The sequence below is a fragment of the Sarcophilus harrisii genome, chromosome 6 (assembly GCF_902635505.1).
Source record: "Sarcophilus harrisii chromosome 6, mSarHar1.11, whole genome shotgun sequence".
NCBI lineage: Eukaryota > Metazoa > Chordata > Mammalia > Dasyuromorphia > Dasyuridae > Sarcophilus > Sarcophilus harrisii.
This window is the reverse complement of record NC_045431.1, coordinates 198,766,309-198,783,304: the sequence shown is the minus strand read 5'-3', so window position 1 is coordinate 198,783,304 and position 16,996 is coordinate 198,766,309. Positions and strand designations below refer to the sequence as shown.

The 16,996-nt window shown below is 38.3% G+C and overlaps 1 protein-coding gene across 14 annotated transcripts in view; it reads right to left on the bottom strand.

Moving 5' to 3' along the window:
* Positions 1–16,996, bottom strand: part of SOX6 (SRY-box transcription factor 6) — a 633,323-nt gene that overhangs the window by 84,187 nt on the left and 532,140 nt on the right. For all 14 annotated transcript variants that reach the window (XM_031942052.1, XM_031942057.1, XM_023506259.2 and 11 more), the window contains one exon: positions 625–774. In XM_031942052.1, coding sequence (XP_031797912.1) covers positions 625–774 — 150 coding nt within the window. The remainder of the gene's footprint in view (positions 1–624; positions 775–16,996) is intronic.

Here is a 16,996-nt window from a genome sequence, read left to right as displayed (position 1 = left end):
GCTTCCTCACAAGGAAATCTGATCGGTCACAGACTAGGGATCATCAGAATACCCAGGGTCTCTGTGAAGTCCTCCAGAGGCTGGGAAGACATGGCACAACCTACTTCTCCTCCTTCCCCAAGGACCCTCTTTATACTAGGTTATAATCAGAAATAGTCACAGCTTGAGGAAGACAACCTGGACTCTTTTGTCTTTGCCTTCCTGAGCATGGGTGGGTTGGCCCTGGGCTCTTCCTGCTCTGGTTTTATCCACGGGCAGGAAACAGGCACATGTTTGAGAAGCGTGGAGAAAAGTCTTGTGGGCCCGCTAAAACCATTTGCACTCATGAATATTCTAAAATAAAAGCCAAAATTTGGGAGAGGGAAAGATGCTCCTGAGAAGCAAGTTTGCAGAGCCGAGCATGGAGATCTGGGTAAAGATCTCACAATATGGCACTATTGTTTTCAATAGGGAAACACCTGTTTGTGAACATGATCATAAAATTGACCACAATGGATCGCGGCTGCAAGCGTTTCTGCCGCATCTGCATTCCCCGCGGTTCCCTCTAGAACCCAGATCGGGGGCCTGGGCATCTTGTAGGGCCGTTTCCTCCCCCTTCCCGCCGCCCCCACCAAAGGCAGGTACCTTAACTTGAGTTACAGGGCTGGTCCCTCTCTTTTCATTTTTCATCCCAGTAGGTGAGACCGCCCCTGCTGTGGTTGGTGGCTGCGGAGTAGATGGCATCTTCGCGCCAGGTGACACCTGCATGCTGGCCAGCTGGGCCGCATAGAGCTGCTGCAAAACAAGGAAGGCAAACATTTCTCTCTTCAATGGGGGTGAAGCGGAGTTTAGAAAGACTAACCAGGATATCAGGTTCTTAGATGCTGATTTTTTTTTTCCCTGAGAGTTTTATTACCTTATTCTTCTTGGGTATGTTGAGAAAAGGACATCTTCCCTTGCATGCTTGGCTGTGCAAGCTTCCCCCTGCTGAGAAGCCTGTCTGAACCTTTCTCAAGACTTCAACGAACAGGGAGAGCGTCACTCAATTCTACCCTGTACGGCCTGGGCCAGACCCAACTCTGCAGGTGAGATCATCGGTAACAATGAGAGAGAATCAATTGGAGAGAATTTGCTCTCCTTCTCCAATCTTCAAACCCACAGGGAGTTACTAGATTTTTTCAAGGGACTGATTTCTAACTAGCGCATGATCAGGCTCCTTTTCTTCTAATTTCTTTTGAGATCTGAAAGGAAATGCAGTTTTCTTTTCAAAGCATATTTACCACCTTCATAGTGTCTTCAGCAATATGAAAGGACCCTGTGTTACTTGGTATAATGGCTCTGAGGTGTGATTCTTTTTTTCCAAGCCAAAGAACCAACCCTCCAGTGTACCCCTCTGGTGAAGGAGCATTCATCTGATAAGCAAGCCAGTCTATATATCAGTCAATGGAATTAGTTTTATTTCTTCCTTCCCCCTTATCCCCAGTCCTGCAATGAGTAGCTCCCTTTCCTTCCTGTTGCCTTTCTGCTCAATCACCTCTCCCTCTGGAATACTTTTGATCTTGGGCCTTCTCTTGACAAGCTTCCCAAGGAGGCCAGAAGAGTTTCTTATTTAGTCAATTCAACCTAATATGGTACGGAATCTGGACACTCATCCATCCTTTATAAATTTTGAACTTTACAACAAAGTTGTGTTTATTGCAGTCAAAGTTGTAAAGGAATTATGTCCTATTCCCATAATGCTAAATATCACTAACATAATTTATTACCTGTGATTCTAAGATAATTTCAGTGAATCTGCTATTTCACTGTGTCTTCATCCATTCACTCCTCCCAAATTGGTGTAGATTACTACCTTGTCTTCTCAGAGAAAGAGGCAGAATGGAATAGTGGAAAGACCACTGGATTTGAGAGATGAAGGAGCTGGATTCAAATTTAGTCCCTTCTAATTCTAAAATCCTGTTACCCCATATAATTCTTGTCCATATCTTTCCACAAAACCCCTACATCCAATACATTATAATGCAACCCTTCCTCTTTTAATGTTTCCTGGATACCATGAATATGGAAAAATTGGGTTATATATTTGTATCTGTGGGTAGGTCTTTAAACCTTTTTGAATCTCATCCACAAAATGGAAATAACAATAGTTATACCACCTGCCTCAGTGCCTCACCAGTTGTGAGGAGATCTTTCTTAAAACACTACTTATGACTGCTATTATTGGTATGATACAGGATCAGTCTACTTTTCTCTGTATCAACATGTGTGTTGATGATGCATTTTTTCACCATGTGCAAATTTTCATTGGTAATACATTACAACCTGGCTACACCCACCGTTCATGTTTTTTTTTTCCATTACCCTTTGGGTTACATGCAATTATGATTCTTTTGAAATGATGGTGTTCCATGAGTCAAATCCATGTAGCATCACCCAAAACTATGGGTAGCAAAGAGATGAACTTCAGGGTAGCAACGAGTACTTGGATGATTGCTTGGGAGATCCATTAAAATGTGCTCTGTCTTGATTAAGAACTAAATCCTCACCTTGAATTAACAGTGGCAAAGGCTCCATCCATCCCACATAAGGAAGAGCCTGCCTCTTCAACCACATGGAAATCAGTTAAAACTTTGCCTTATTAGTTGTGGGGGTGGGGAAAGGAAAGGGGGGAAAAAAACCAGGTGGTTTGTATGTAATTTCCAACATTACTATCATTCAGATGGACAAATAAAAAAAATTACAGTAATCAAAAGCAGACCTTTCAGCACATGTAATTAAATGAAAGCTTAATAAGGAATAATTTGCAAGAGCCAGATGTGCTTATGTCATAATTGTTGCTTTCTTTGGAACAATTTTTCTAATATAACAAGTCTCCAAAGAAATGAAAGTTTCACAATACTGTGAATACTGTGCAATGACTCAGGGGCTAGACAAATACATGTGTAAGGGTCAGAGTCAAAAATCTAAGGATGGCTGAGTATAAAAGAAAGAATGCTAGCCCCTTCTTTGTTCTAGTTCCTGTGGTCTATGTGGCCTGTTTCCAAAAAGTGACCAGGTCCTGACCTGGCAAGGCTTCTGAAACCAGAAAGGTACCTGCATTTCTCCAATGAGAATCATTTGTTTTTCTTCCCCTGGTCAAACTCTTCCTCATGTCAATTCCATCCACTGAAAAAGAAATTCTGTTCTAGTAGACAAGGATTCAACTCAATCTATGGCTCTAGCATATCAAAGAGGATGATATCTCTCAGATTGTGATACTTCATGAAGGTAATAGGTGATATTACTCTAGCCTAGGAAAAGCATTAACTCACTCAATTCCTAAGTTTTGTTTCATCAGGATCACAACAGAAAAAATAAAACTTGAGAAATTATTCCATTTGAAATTGATTTTTCTGTCTTCCTTTACAAATTGGATACTATAGTCAATCTTTGGGATCACAATTCTGTCATCTGCTTTAAAACAAGATCCCAAGGTAGTAGCCTTAGAAATAGAAGGGATCATAAAGATCAGATGGTTCCATCCTAATTTATAGAAGAGGAAGTTGAGGCTCTACGAGGTAAGAATCATCAAAAATCTGCTTTTTTTATTGTTTCCAGAAAACATCCTTTCAATGAGAGCCATAGCACTCTATCCAGAATTGAAACAAAGCTCATCTGGTCCAGTTCTAAGCTCAGGAATAATCCCCTACACGTAGTCTTATTTAAAAGCTTTCCAAGAACCCAAGGTAGCCAGCTATAGCTCTAAGTATTGAGAATTTTTTCTTTCCATGAAGCTTAAGTTTGCCTTTCTGAAACTTCCATTTATTATTCCTAAAGTGAAGTGAAACTTTTCTTTCACAATTGCCCCTCAAACATTTGAAGACAGTATTCATGCTCCCCTTCCTCAGTACATTTTCTTTCTGTTGGACTAAATATCCCTTGTCCCTTTTGCCAAACCTGAAAGGGCAAGAATCCATGACTTTCAACGTTCTAGTTTCCCTCTTCTGGACATCTTGCTTCTATATCGCAGAGGATACAAAATGTGTTTGTTTGTTTTCAGTTTCCAATAAAGCCATTTACATGTGGTTATTGGACTTTAAGGTATCAAGTGATTTTTTTTCCTTTTAAGTAATTCAAGGAAAACAAACTTAGTTTAAGCTATATTATGGTGCTTTAAAGGAAATGATTCATAAAATGTCAGTGCTATTAGAGATTTCATAATGTTAGAGTTGGAAGGAATCTTGAAGTTCACTTAGTGATGCCAATCTAACCCCCTCATTTCACAGATGGTGAGAATGAGGCCCAGAGAGAAGGTTTTGCCTCCAGTTGCACAGCTAGTAAATGGTAAAGTCAAAGCAGAGATTCAGACCTCAGAATCTTTGGAATCTAGGTCCTGTGCTCTGCTCATTATGCCAGGCTTCCTCCCCAGCCTTGATTTTATAGGTGGATTGCAGTGGTATTATAAATGAGCAATCCTGCAGAACATATGGCAATTAGCCTGATCCATAATGTTCTTAGGAGATCCAGTTCATTCTTCAGCTAGACAAAGGGACAAGAATCACTATCCAACCATTTTAGGTCCAGCTTCATACTAATTTTCTTGGAATAGAATCCTTCGATACAACAGAATTTAAGCCTAAATGGTAGAAAATAACCCTGTTATCTGAAAATATGGAAGGGAATAAGAATAGCCTTTGCGCCATATTTTACCTGAAAGAATCATTAAAAGCTTTCTAATTTTATTAAACTTTATGATTAGAGTTTTAAATAGTGAACTTCACATTTTTAATATAATTCAAATATACTAGCAATGAAAGAAAAGTCTACAAATACCAAGTTTGTTATTAACCTGTTGGGTTTTTTTAGGTCAACCCTTAGCTTTGGAATCTGGTCCCATTCATAAGTCAACTAATTGCCTTGTGTGGGTCCATATCCTAAAATAAATTGGTTCTAAAGTAGGTTCTGTGCTGTGCTCCTCAGAACTGTTTCTTTGGAGGTAGAAGGAAGGGTGGAGGGACAGAATATGTACTCTTATGACTCAGTGGCTCATAGTTTGTTTATTTTTTTTCTCAAAATCAAAAAGCTCAGAATTTAGAAGAGACCTTGACAATTAGATCTCTAGTCCAACCTAAAACTGGAAAAAAATATTCACTAAAATCCATTAGTTAAGAGACTCTGCTTTGAAGAGCTCTGAAGAGGCAAAAATCTCTCAGGGCAAGCCATTTCCCAATTGTTGGGAAATTTTTCTTTATTTCAAATTTCAATTTGCCTTTCTGCAACTTTTTTTTCCATTGCTTCTGATTCCTCTCTCCAAGGCCAAATGGCCTAAATCTAATGTCTTTTTGACACAACAGTCCTTCTAGTACTTGATCATGACCTCGTTCCCCTGACAATATTTTCATCTCTGTTCCAAACATCCCATCTGGTTGTTTTTGTCCCCCTTCTCCATCCTGATTTCCTGTCTCTGGAAGTTCTCCATCTGATCAATGTCTTTCATAAAGATTGGTCCTCAAAAAAAAAAATTGAGTATCCCTTAATATGACCTGGCCAGGGCAGAGTATCACAGGACTTCATATTCCTGGAATCTGGGTCTCTGGACCTTAATGGAGTCCCAGATTGGCTGCCTAATCACACATATTAAGGAGAGTCTAAGGAAGCCGACTCATTAAAATGTAGACTTATTAGCTATTGGATAACAATTACCTAAATTTATGAACTGACTATAAACCCTTGAATTTCTATATGAATTAGACAGTCTCAGGATAACTAATGAGCAACACTGATTCTTCCTCTTCTAGTTGCTTATAAATTAAAAACTGAGCTAAGTCTATCTACATCTTTTTTTTTTTCCTGCTAGCATATAAAATGCCAGTTTCCCCTATTTTAGGCAGAGAATCCCTGAACCATTTCAGACACAGAGTCTCTTTTTCCATTTTAATATCATCTGAACCTAAGAGTAGATCCATTAAAGTTGGTCTTTTTAAAAGACCAATGGCTAAGAAGAAAGTAAAGTTTTGATTAAATATTGGGTCTGGCTTTCAAAAAACATCATTAAATGTGCGCCGCCAAGGTTGTAGCACAGCTACTCATTGCAGCACATAAAAATGATACCCCCAAATAATGCTGAGCATTTGACAAACAGCAGTATGGGAGAGGTTAGAGCAAGGCTGAGGCAAAAATCCCATAAACATTTATGCTTTCATTATACTCTTTGTAAACACAGATTGCCCATTTCACATTTGGAACAATGCAATGGGATAGATGTTGTTTTTTTCTTTTTTTAAACACATGGTGGATATGCATAAAAATGAGGCTGGGTAGCTCAATGAAAAGAGAGTTGGATTAGGAAATCAAGATCATGATACAAATATCAGCTCATCGCCTACTTGTGTGGGACCACAAGCAAGTCACTTCATGTGTCTCGCCTCAATTTGCTCATTTGTAAAAACTGCTAAAGACCAAGAATTTATAGTGGTTCTAACTATCCTGTTGTTGCTGATAGTTCATTCTTTTTTATTTTATTTTTTTTTTATTTTTGCTGAGGCAATTGGGGTTAAGTGAGTTGCCCGGGGTCACACAGCTAGGAAGTGTTAAGGGTCTGAGACCAGATTTGAACTCAGGTCCTCCTGACTTCAGGGCTGGTTCTCTATCTGCTGAGCCACCTAGCTGTCCCCTGGTAGTTCAATCATGATGAAATAATATTAACATTATTAAAATATAAATATAAAAATTAAATTTTATTCTTGTTATAGCATTATAATGTTTCATGCACAGCAGAAGGAGATAATTTACAGTTCTTGCCTGGGTAAGGTTCAAGCAATTTCCAACATTATTTACTCTGTATGATCCTACTGTGACATATCTCAGTATCTTTCTTCCATCAATAAGATCTTTTGGTAAAAACAAAAGGTCAAGAAATGTGGGGTCTTCTCTGGGCTTTCACACTGACTCATTGGATCACTTGGGCAAATGGGTTTTTGGTGGATTTGTTCTTGTTGTGTATTTTGTTCTACTTTAATTAAAATAAGAATAAAGTTTTATAGTCTTTCACTGAGGATTACCCAAAGGGCTATGGAGATGCTATATGATAGGCATGAATAAGTTTTAATGGCATTATAAACAAGAGTTTATACAAGAGTTAGGAGCTAGACTTTAGATTCAGGAAGATCTGAGTTCAAATCCTGTCTCAGACACTTAGACAGTACTTGAATGGTCATATGTAAGTCACTTAACTTTTCTTAGCTTCCCCTTCCCCTTCTGTAAACCTGGTGGTTTTAATTATACTTATTTTTGTAGTGTTACTATTAAGAATCAAATGAGATACTATTTATAAAGCACTTTGCCAACCTTAAAATGCTCTATAAATGTTGACTTTATTTTTTGCATCCCTTATAAGCATGTACACATACTTGGTTTTATTAACAATAGTCTATTCTTAAAAGCATTTTACCTTTATGTTACTTGGTGTGGTATTGTCAGGAAAGTACTATACTTGGAAGTCCTAAAAGACAAGAATTTTCAGTCCTGCACCCAACTCCTTTGGCTCTATGCACAGGCCAAATTAACTTCACTAAACCTCAGTTTCTTTCTCTGTAAAAAGGGGATCTAATTTCAAAGTCTATTTTGAGGCGCCAATGGGATCACATTTGGGAAGTTCTTTGTGAAGTTGGGGGGTATCTAAATATTAGCTGTTGCTCCTCTGGCAATGCACCTCAGCTTCATTTCTATCATTACATCTGCAGCTCAAACAGGAGGGCAGAGAGTACAAACTTCCAACCATTTTAATGCTTTACTCTGTGTAGCTGTGATTTTCGGTTGACTTGTTTGCTTGTTTGTTTTTTTCCTGATGGAAAGTGGAAGAGGAAATTATTTAATTTTATGTGAATCCATGTCATAAGTAAAACAACATAATGAAGTTTTACAGATGTTTGCACAGACAACCAAAAATGGGTAGATTAAGAAAAGAGGAATCGTGAGGATTTGAACTATACTCAGGAGCAGCAGCTTTTAACCTGGGGCCCAAGATTTTTTTTTTAGCGTTTTGATAACTGTCCTTCCTTTGTAATTCTGTGCATTTTATTTTATTAAAAACATTATTCTGAGAAAACATCCATAGGATTCATCAGCTTCTTAAGACACACACAAAAAAGGTTATAAACCCCTATTCTTGGCTGTAGCAGAGCACCAGAAAGCAAAACAATCTCTTCTTTCTTTTTACCAAGTTAGGGTAGTTGTCTAAGGTGAGGAGCTAGAGTGTGAGGTTGACCAGCTCATTTCCAAATGTTCCAAACTATGGAACAGATCTTTTTTTTTCCCTGAGGCAACTGGGGTTAAGTGATTTACCTAAGGTCACACAAATAGAAAGTGTTAAGTGTCTAGCCTTAGACCTTAGTCAGGTCCTCCTGACTTCAAGGCTGGTTCTCTATCCACTGCACCACCTACCTGCCTCGGATAAATACCTTTTCTTTTTCTTTTTCTTTTTTTTTTTTCATTTTAAAATGTAAAATTCATTTTATCTTTTTTGTTTTGTTTTGTTTTGTTTTGTTTTTAATTAATTAATTTATTTAATAGCCTTTTATTTACAGGTTATATGCATGGGTAACTTTACAGCATTAACAATTGCCAAACCTCTTGTTCCAATTTTTCACCTCTTACCCCCCCATCCCCTCCCCGAGATGGCAGGATGACCAGTAGATGTTAAATATATTAAAATATAAATTAGATACACAATAAGTTAAATACCTTTTCTTAAAAGGTTTTCTCCCAACATGAAATCTGAGATGAGGCTTATTGTCAAAGGAACAATACAGGCACAGAGGAAGACAAATCAACTCTAAGTAACTTTTCACTTTTTTTCCTCCATCTTGTGAGTCCTACCCTTCCTAGATAATCCATATGGTTCCCAGGGGAGAGAACCAGGTATATACCTTCTTCCTGTTCATATATTCTCTAATAAAACTGACATGAGAAGAAAGTACAGGTAGAACTTCGTTGGAAAGAGAAGAGCTGGAGGAAAGTTCAGAGACTTGGAGAAAGATGGAACCTGGGGGCCCATCTGCTGTCAAACATGTTAGGGTCATAGATTTTGACCAGGAAAGGACATGAAAGATCATTTTATAAAACCCCATCCCTTTTCAGAGGAGAAAAGTGAAAGCCGGAGGAGTGATATGACCAGTTTAAGGTCACGTTGATGATACTGTGAGAGAGCCGAAGCATGAACACAGTCATTTTGTCAGCTGCCCTCGGGTATATAGACACATACCCACAGATGCATAGGATGGATAGCTGGAAGGGACCTTAGGTAGCATCACAGTCAGTCCCATTCTTTAATAGAGGAGGAAACTAAGTCAGAGAGGAGAGATGCTCAAGATCTCACAGGTAGACAAGAGTCAAGATTTACCTAGAAGCTGATTCCAAGTCTTGCCAATTTCTACCAAATTCTCCTACCATACCACTAAGATGCCAATTCCCATCTTCACTCCCACTTCACTCATTCTTGCCACTTTTATCATGAAGGGTTCTTTTAAAAATATTATAGCACAGTTGCTATCTTTTGTTTTAAATAATACCTCACAAAAAAGGACATGTATCTCCCTGTGGAACAAGGGAGAGGAAAGCAAGAGGAGAGAGGGGGAAACCCACTCACCCTTTACACAGTAATGAAGGCCCACATTCAGAAAGGTTGAGGCTTCTCCTTCGGGCAAAACTCCCAGCTGTGGGTCATACCCTCTTGTTCCAGCGTCACACAAAGGCTAATGGAGTGGGGTGGGGTGCGTTGCGACCCCGCTCCCTCATCAGGCTGGGCAAGAGTCATTCATGCCCCATGTCTGATCTCACCATGGTGGGCTCAGCAGAGCAATGGGGTCGGGGGGGGGGGGGGGGGGGGGGGGGGGAAGAGAGGGAAGTTACAGAGCCCAGATTGTTGGCAGGAGGACATTAATGCATCTGCATGATTTATATTCTTTAACCCTGAGCTCCTGGGCCTGCAGTGTTTCCCTCTGTGGTGGCTCTTAGGTTGGATGCTCTTGGTTTTGCCAGCCACTCTAAACAATGCTGGTGCCCATTCCGGCTCTCCTTCTGCCCACAAAGCATGGCATGACAGAGAGAGGCCCAATTTCAACAGTGAGGAGGTGGAGATGGAGGCAGGGGTAATTAAGCAGCCTGATTGATTACTCATGCTGCACAGAGAGGAAAGTATGGCAGTAACAAATTATTATGGACTAAAGTTGGGAGTAGGGGTGGCCATCATCTAAAAATAGATAGTAAATTTTTCCCTTCTATAAAGTTAACAAAAAAATTAATTAAATATGTTCTTAATTGGGTGTGTAAACTGGGCTTTTCAATAAAGAACCAAAGCATTTATTATTTCAGAGATTGGCATGGAATTATTAGCCATAATAGACAAGACAATATGACATCAGAGAGAATTAGGGAAGGTTGGGGTGGGGATTTGGGGGAGTGGAAATGTGGAGGTCTTGAGAGCTGCCCCTCCTAATTCCTGCATACCTGGGCTAACTGGTGTCTGGTTGTAAGTGTATCTCCTTGTTTCAATATTCTTATTCTTTTCACCAATATTTCCTCTCTAGCTAACTTTGTTCAGCTCGATCTTCTCCCTTTTGCTCTCCTGTCTCTATCTTCTGCACTCATTCCTCTCCTTGCTGTTCCCTTCCTGAGCTTATGTTCCTGAGCCACAACCTTCTTCAGATGCTCCCCAGAGAATGAGGAGTGGCACTATTTGACCTAAAAGGCATGAAATGGATATTTGCTCGGATTCTTTTTATTGTTAATTCTTTGTTTCCACCTCTTCAAAAGTTGTAGGGTGAAATTTACTCCATTTTGCCTTATTTGATGACTGCTTGTTTTCATCAAAAATTTTATAATTTTTAAAAATCTTTTTTTAAACTTGTGACTTGCATTTTTTTTCCTAGAGATTCTCTAGTTCTTAGAATACAAGAAAGGTTCCTTTGTGATCTCCTAGTACAAACTGTTCCATTTTCAGACAAAGAAGAGATGAATAGTCCAGCCAAGGTCACATAATGAATTAAAGACAAATAGGAATTAGAATCTAAGTCTTCTCACTGTTAATTCAATGTTCTTGCTTAGGTCTTGCCTCTTTAAGCAGTCACAGATAATGAAGACCCAGAAAAAAATTCTGTTACTAAAATCCTGGCCAACTCCTGGCTCCTCATCAGAATGAGAAAAGATTTTCAGTAGAAATATGATTGAAGACATAAAGACATTTCCATCTCCTTTGCTGCTGCATTCTAGGAACCAAGGGGTAATTCCATCTGACTAGCTGCTGAAACCTATATATGCTTTTTCTCTCATTAGAATGTGAGCTTCCTGAAACCAAGGAATGGCTTACTTTTCTATTTATGTCTCCATTGATCAGCACAATGCTTTTCACATGACAAGTATTTAATAAATTCTTTTTCATTCATTCACTCATTCTTTGATGGAGACAAAAATCTTCATTCTATCTGGACTTCTGATCCTGCTTTCTGAATCGGAGGTGCTTCTCCACTCTCCTAACCAAGAAGTCTCCACTATATTTCTTTTCTTTAGAGGACGATGGAAGTATATCTCAAAGTTTGGAAATACCGAGTGATTGAGAAAAGGTTTTTCCAAACAACATTCCCTGAGGTGCCTGAAAAGTAATCCCAGGGCAACCGGGGGTGATTTGCGTTGTAGAATTTTATTTTAATATTTGTTTTAAAATGCAGACATTTTTAAATGCAACCATACTAATTAGGTTAAGGTAATTATAATCATGTGGAGGTGTTTTCAGAATTTTTAAATTAAAGGTTATGCAAATACACATAAAAGAACAAAAATGTACCTGATCACTGAGAACAGGCCCCCAACAAAGCACCCCAACTCCTGGCTTCTGCCAGTGGCTTCAGGGAGCAACTAAAGCAAACTCAACAGAAAAGTGTTCCCACACTAATTCATGATAACCAACCCATGCTGCTAATCAACATTATGGCCAGGTATAGAGTGAAGGAGATAAAGAGGGGAGAGAGGGGAGAGAGGAAGGAAAGGAAAGAGACAGATACAAATAGAGAGAGAGAGAGAGAGAGAGAGAGAGAGAGAGAGAGAGAGAGAGAGAGAGAGAGAGAAGAGAGAGAGAGAGAGAGAGAGAGAGAGAGACTTACTCAGAGACAGAGAGAGAGACCCAGAGACAGACAGACAAACAGAGGAGGGGGGAAGGGATGGAAAGTGAGCCCTGGACAGATACTCTAGACAAAGGACATCTTAATATTTGTGCTAAAGAATATTTTATTTTCCATAATCTAAAACCATCAAGAAATGAGGCATAATTGATCTTTCAAAGGGAATCAGCTGGAATTTAGGTACAAATACTTAAAATGAAGACTATGCACAGTAATTCTTTTCTTACTCCTCCTCTCTCCTTCTCCTCTTCCCTCTTTCTCTTTCTCCCTCTCCTTTCTTCTTTTGTCCTTCTTTTTCACCTCCCTCTCCATCTTTTTTTCATTTCTTTCCCCTCCTTTTTTCTTATGTACTCTTTTCTCCCCTTACCCTTTCCTTCTCCCTCCCTCTTTTTCCCCTCCATTTTCTTTTTCTCACTCTTTTTCCTTTTCTTCTCCTTCCCCTTTGCTTTCCCTCATATATACACATAGAATTAACAAGGAACCAAATCTAAAAAGATCTGAATTGTTTGTTCCCTTTGGTGTTCTGCTCAAATTAGCCAATAATGCCAAAAAGGCATACCCACCTCTGTTAAACATTCAGAATCTCCCTGTTTTTCAAAGGTGCTCATATTTGTAAAGCATGAAAATCTGTCACGCTTCATTTATGGGGGACGAAAGTTTAGCATCTGAAACAATGGTAATTTGGTTCCTGAGGATAGGCACTCTAAAAGGTGATGGTGAGTACAGTTGGAAATCTGAAGCTTGGAAGCTGACAGGATTGTTTTCCTTTTCTTACCAAATGTTGGGCATGCAAATACAAGGACTAGAGATATCCATCCCTCCAGTCTTCCAGAAGTGGCCATTTTCTTTTAACTCTCTAGTCACAAAGCCTAACTTCATTAGGTAAAAAACAAATACATCTTGTTCAAACCATCAGAACATACTCACCAAAGTAACTGATTTTAGAGCCCACAAGTTGGGCCTAAAATCAAGATCTATTCTATAGATCAAGAACCTCAAGGGAGATTTTTGTGTGATATTGGTAATATGAATACATACTTGCATGTGCAATTAAATTAACACAAATTTTCAAATAAAAAGCACATAATATTCTATTATCTAATAAGTTTAAAAGACGAGTTGTCTAAGAATTAAAAATAACTTTATGTAATCCATCGTGAGAAAACAATTTGTATACCTTCAAGTCTACTTCTTTGTTTTTTAAAGTTGTCTTAGATCAGAAAGAAATTTATAGTTCATGTGGGCTAGCCCCTTCTTCCTATTTATAGACAAGGAAATAGAGGTGCAAGAAAGTAAAATGAATCCCCCCAAATCACACAAGTAGCCAAGATGGACCTCAAATTCAAGACCCCAGACTCCAAATCTGATGTTCTTCCTATACATGATAAACACCATCCATAGTAACATGATAGTCAATGAAAACCCTCCATATTCTAACCATGTGTTAGATTGGCTAGAAACATTACAGAGCTACAAACATAACACGAGCTCCTGCATGTGGTGCCTGCCAAGAACCCAGATGCTGTTGCTAGAAAAATATATTCAACTTCCAACATTCTGGGTCCTTTGACTGCCACCCATGACAAAGTGAAAACAGTCCAAAGTAGAAAGAGCTCTGTGTAATAGTTTGGAGTAAAACATGCTAGTATTTTATTTAAAAAGAAACAAATTTACAAATATATAGGTTTGGGCAGATAAAACTATATAAAATTTTCAAATTTATTGAATGCACATAATTTCCTTTCCTATCATAATAGCATGTGTTACTATCAGTAACCAACAAGACAGCTTATTAAGTAGAAAAGTTTTTCCATACTGAAAACAAGACCTGATTTTGAATTTCTCATTAGAAGGTGGAGAGTTATAATATCTTAAAAGAGCACACAAATGGAACAGTAAACTAATGAATGAAATTCTCACTCATTTTGAATCATCTAGATAGTTGAATGGTATAGATTTCTTATGTCAATGTTCTACAAGGGTTAAGATGGAATAGTGAAAAGGTCACTCAGCTTAGAGGTATAAGGCCAGAGTTCAAATTCTAGCTCATCTACCTATTACCTGGCTGACCTTGATCAAATCAGCATCATTTTCCTCAACTATAAAACAGAGTGGGTTTCAGACTAGGTGAGTCTCCTTTCTAAATCTATATTTATAATACCTACATATAGATGTAGGTTCAGCTGGGTTTTGAATCTACCTTTAAGTGATTAAACTAGAAAAATGAATATTGCAAAATGGTCGTCTTCATAGCCTCTTCCATTTTTTTGTTTGTTTCATGTCTTCCTTTCAGAGAAACAATTTTTTACTTTGTTTTGAAAGTCAGCTCCATCTATTCCCCTTCTGAAGGTCACTGAAAATCTTCCAGAGACTCAGTGAGAGTACCCTGAGATTATTCAGTATCATAAAGCAGCATTAGGGAAATCTCAATAGTCCCTTCATAGAATGTTCAGTTGCATATGTGCTTTCTCCTCCCTCTCTCTTTCTTTTGTCTCTGTCTCTCTTTGGGTCTCTCTTTCTGGGTCTCTATCTCTTCTTCTGTTTCTCTCTCTCTCTTTCTATCTCTCACATGGAAATATACTCCATGAATCAGCAAGAAGGTTCTATTAGCAGAACATGAGCACAAGATTAATGGTTTATTGGGTAGAATGATATAATATCAAAGGCTGGGAAGGTGATGGGTCAATCAGTTTATTAATAATTCACTTGAACACTTGTTATTGCAGATTAATCAAATATCTGTCAAAATAAGATGGAATCTCATACTCATCAAAAATATCTAAGGCTTTTTTTCATGTTTACTTCCCTATCACCAGTTCTTAGTCTCATATCCCTTCAATTTAATAAATGCCTACTACGTGCAAGGCCCTGAGCTAGATCTTGGCTAAAATCCTATCTTCTATAATAAATGCTTGTCACCATCCTTTTAGTACCTTCTCTCCGAAATAATCTCTACAATTTATCCTATCTGTGGCTTGTTTGTATATAATATTTGCATGGTGTCTCATCTGTTAGACCGAGAGCATCTTGAAAGTAGGCACTGTTTTTGGTCTTTCTACGTATTCCTAAGACTTAGAAGAATGCTTGGTTATAAATACTTTTTGATTTTCTGACTGACTTATTTCAGGTCAGATGGATACAAAGATGGAGTCCTTGCCTTCAAGGATCTAATATTATTAATCTGGCTTTAATTAGTCACTGCTCATTACTGTATAAAAATCTGTAGTTGTAGTGCTTGGGGAAAGGAGAATCTGCTAGTAGATGGGATGGAAGGAAACCATTTTTATTTTTTAATTCAAATATTTCTTAAATCTCTACCTGCTCCCTCATATTTGGGTCAAAGTCCTGGTCACTGATGTAAATACCCAGCTTCAGTGTGTTAAGGGGCTATCATTTAGAGTGGCCCACAGATTATTTATGTCTCGATGTCATCCTTTGACAGAATTCTCTTATGGTTTTGTGTTTGCCATGGGTCAGAGGTTCACATCAGCACTTCTTTCTGTCTCTCCTTATATGTTTTACTATAATTTACAGCTCAGCAAGAAGACTCATAAAACAAAAGTGTCTATTTTTCTTCAGCAACTAATTCTCACTAATCAAAGCTTTCCAGCCAAACGGCCCAGCACGAAACTCGGCATGGAAAATATGCAGAGAACAAAGCGCTTTGTCAAATAACACATCTCATGATGTAAACACATATGTCTCCTATAGGACATTTTATCGCTTCCACATTATCGGCATACAAAAGAAGCATTCTTGTGGCAGACCTGGTGCGACTGTGGAGTCATCTTCATTGGAAACAAGAGCCTGATTAGGTTCCCACACAGATATGAATAGACTTTCCTTTTTTAGCGGAATAGCTGCCTTTATTCTTTAAAAAAAAAAAAAAAAAAAAAAAAAGGAAAAAGAAAGAAAAGAAAAGAAAAAGAAAAGCAGAAAAAGAAAAGCAGACTGTTGGTTGTCACCCTAAAAACATGGAATTGTACTTGGAGACATTTGTTTCTTTTTTTAAAAAAAATCATTCAATGGCATTACTGTCCCTTCTGGAAAGTCTGAGTTCACCACAGCTGTGTGGCTCTGAAGGAAGAACTCAGCAGGCTTTAAGTCTGTTGGGTCTCTTGTCTGCTAATAAAGTCCACAACAGTCTGCAGCGCAGATGTGGAGAAGATCTGTTAAATAAGTCAGTGGCAGAGATCCTGACCTCGGCCAAGGCATATTTTAGCATTCCGGAAGGAGGCATAATTGTAAAGCGTTAACAATTAGAAGGACCCTGTCTATTCTCCTTGTTCTAGTATTTGGGACAGATAGAGTATCAAAACTATGTTCTAGAAAGGGAATGTGCAATGGATGATGGGACTTAGCACAAATGACATGAAGCTTGATTACGGAGTTTCCCAGGTCCCACAAAGGGGCTGGACCTTGTTTTGTTCTCTCTCTTAAAATATCATTTATTCAAAATGTATCATTATATTTATTCTATACTCTCATTGGCCACAGGGGGCCATTGTCTTAAGGTGGCCATCAATCTCAACAAGTGGAGCCACTTGACTATTAGTATTGGGGTAGCAAGAATAAAAATTAACAAACTACAGATTAAATTAATGCAGCAATACCATGTTATAACTAATGGACTCATGATACCATGGCCTTAGTTATACCATGAAATACACCATAACAACCCCAAGTCATATAAAGTCAGACAGTACATCTCTTTAACCCAGGGGTTCTTAACCTAAGTATTCAAGGACAGATTTCATAAGGTTCATGAGTTTTGGTGGGGAAAAATAAAAGAACTACAACTTTATTTTCACTACCCTTTGATTTCCTTTATATTTTACTTCATATATTTAAAAACATTTTGAGAA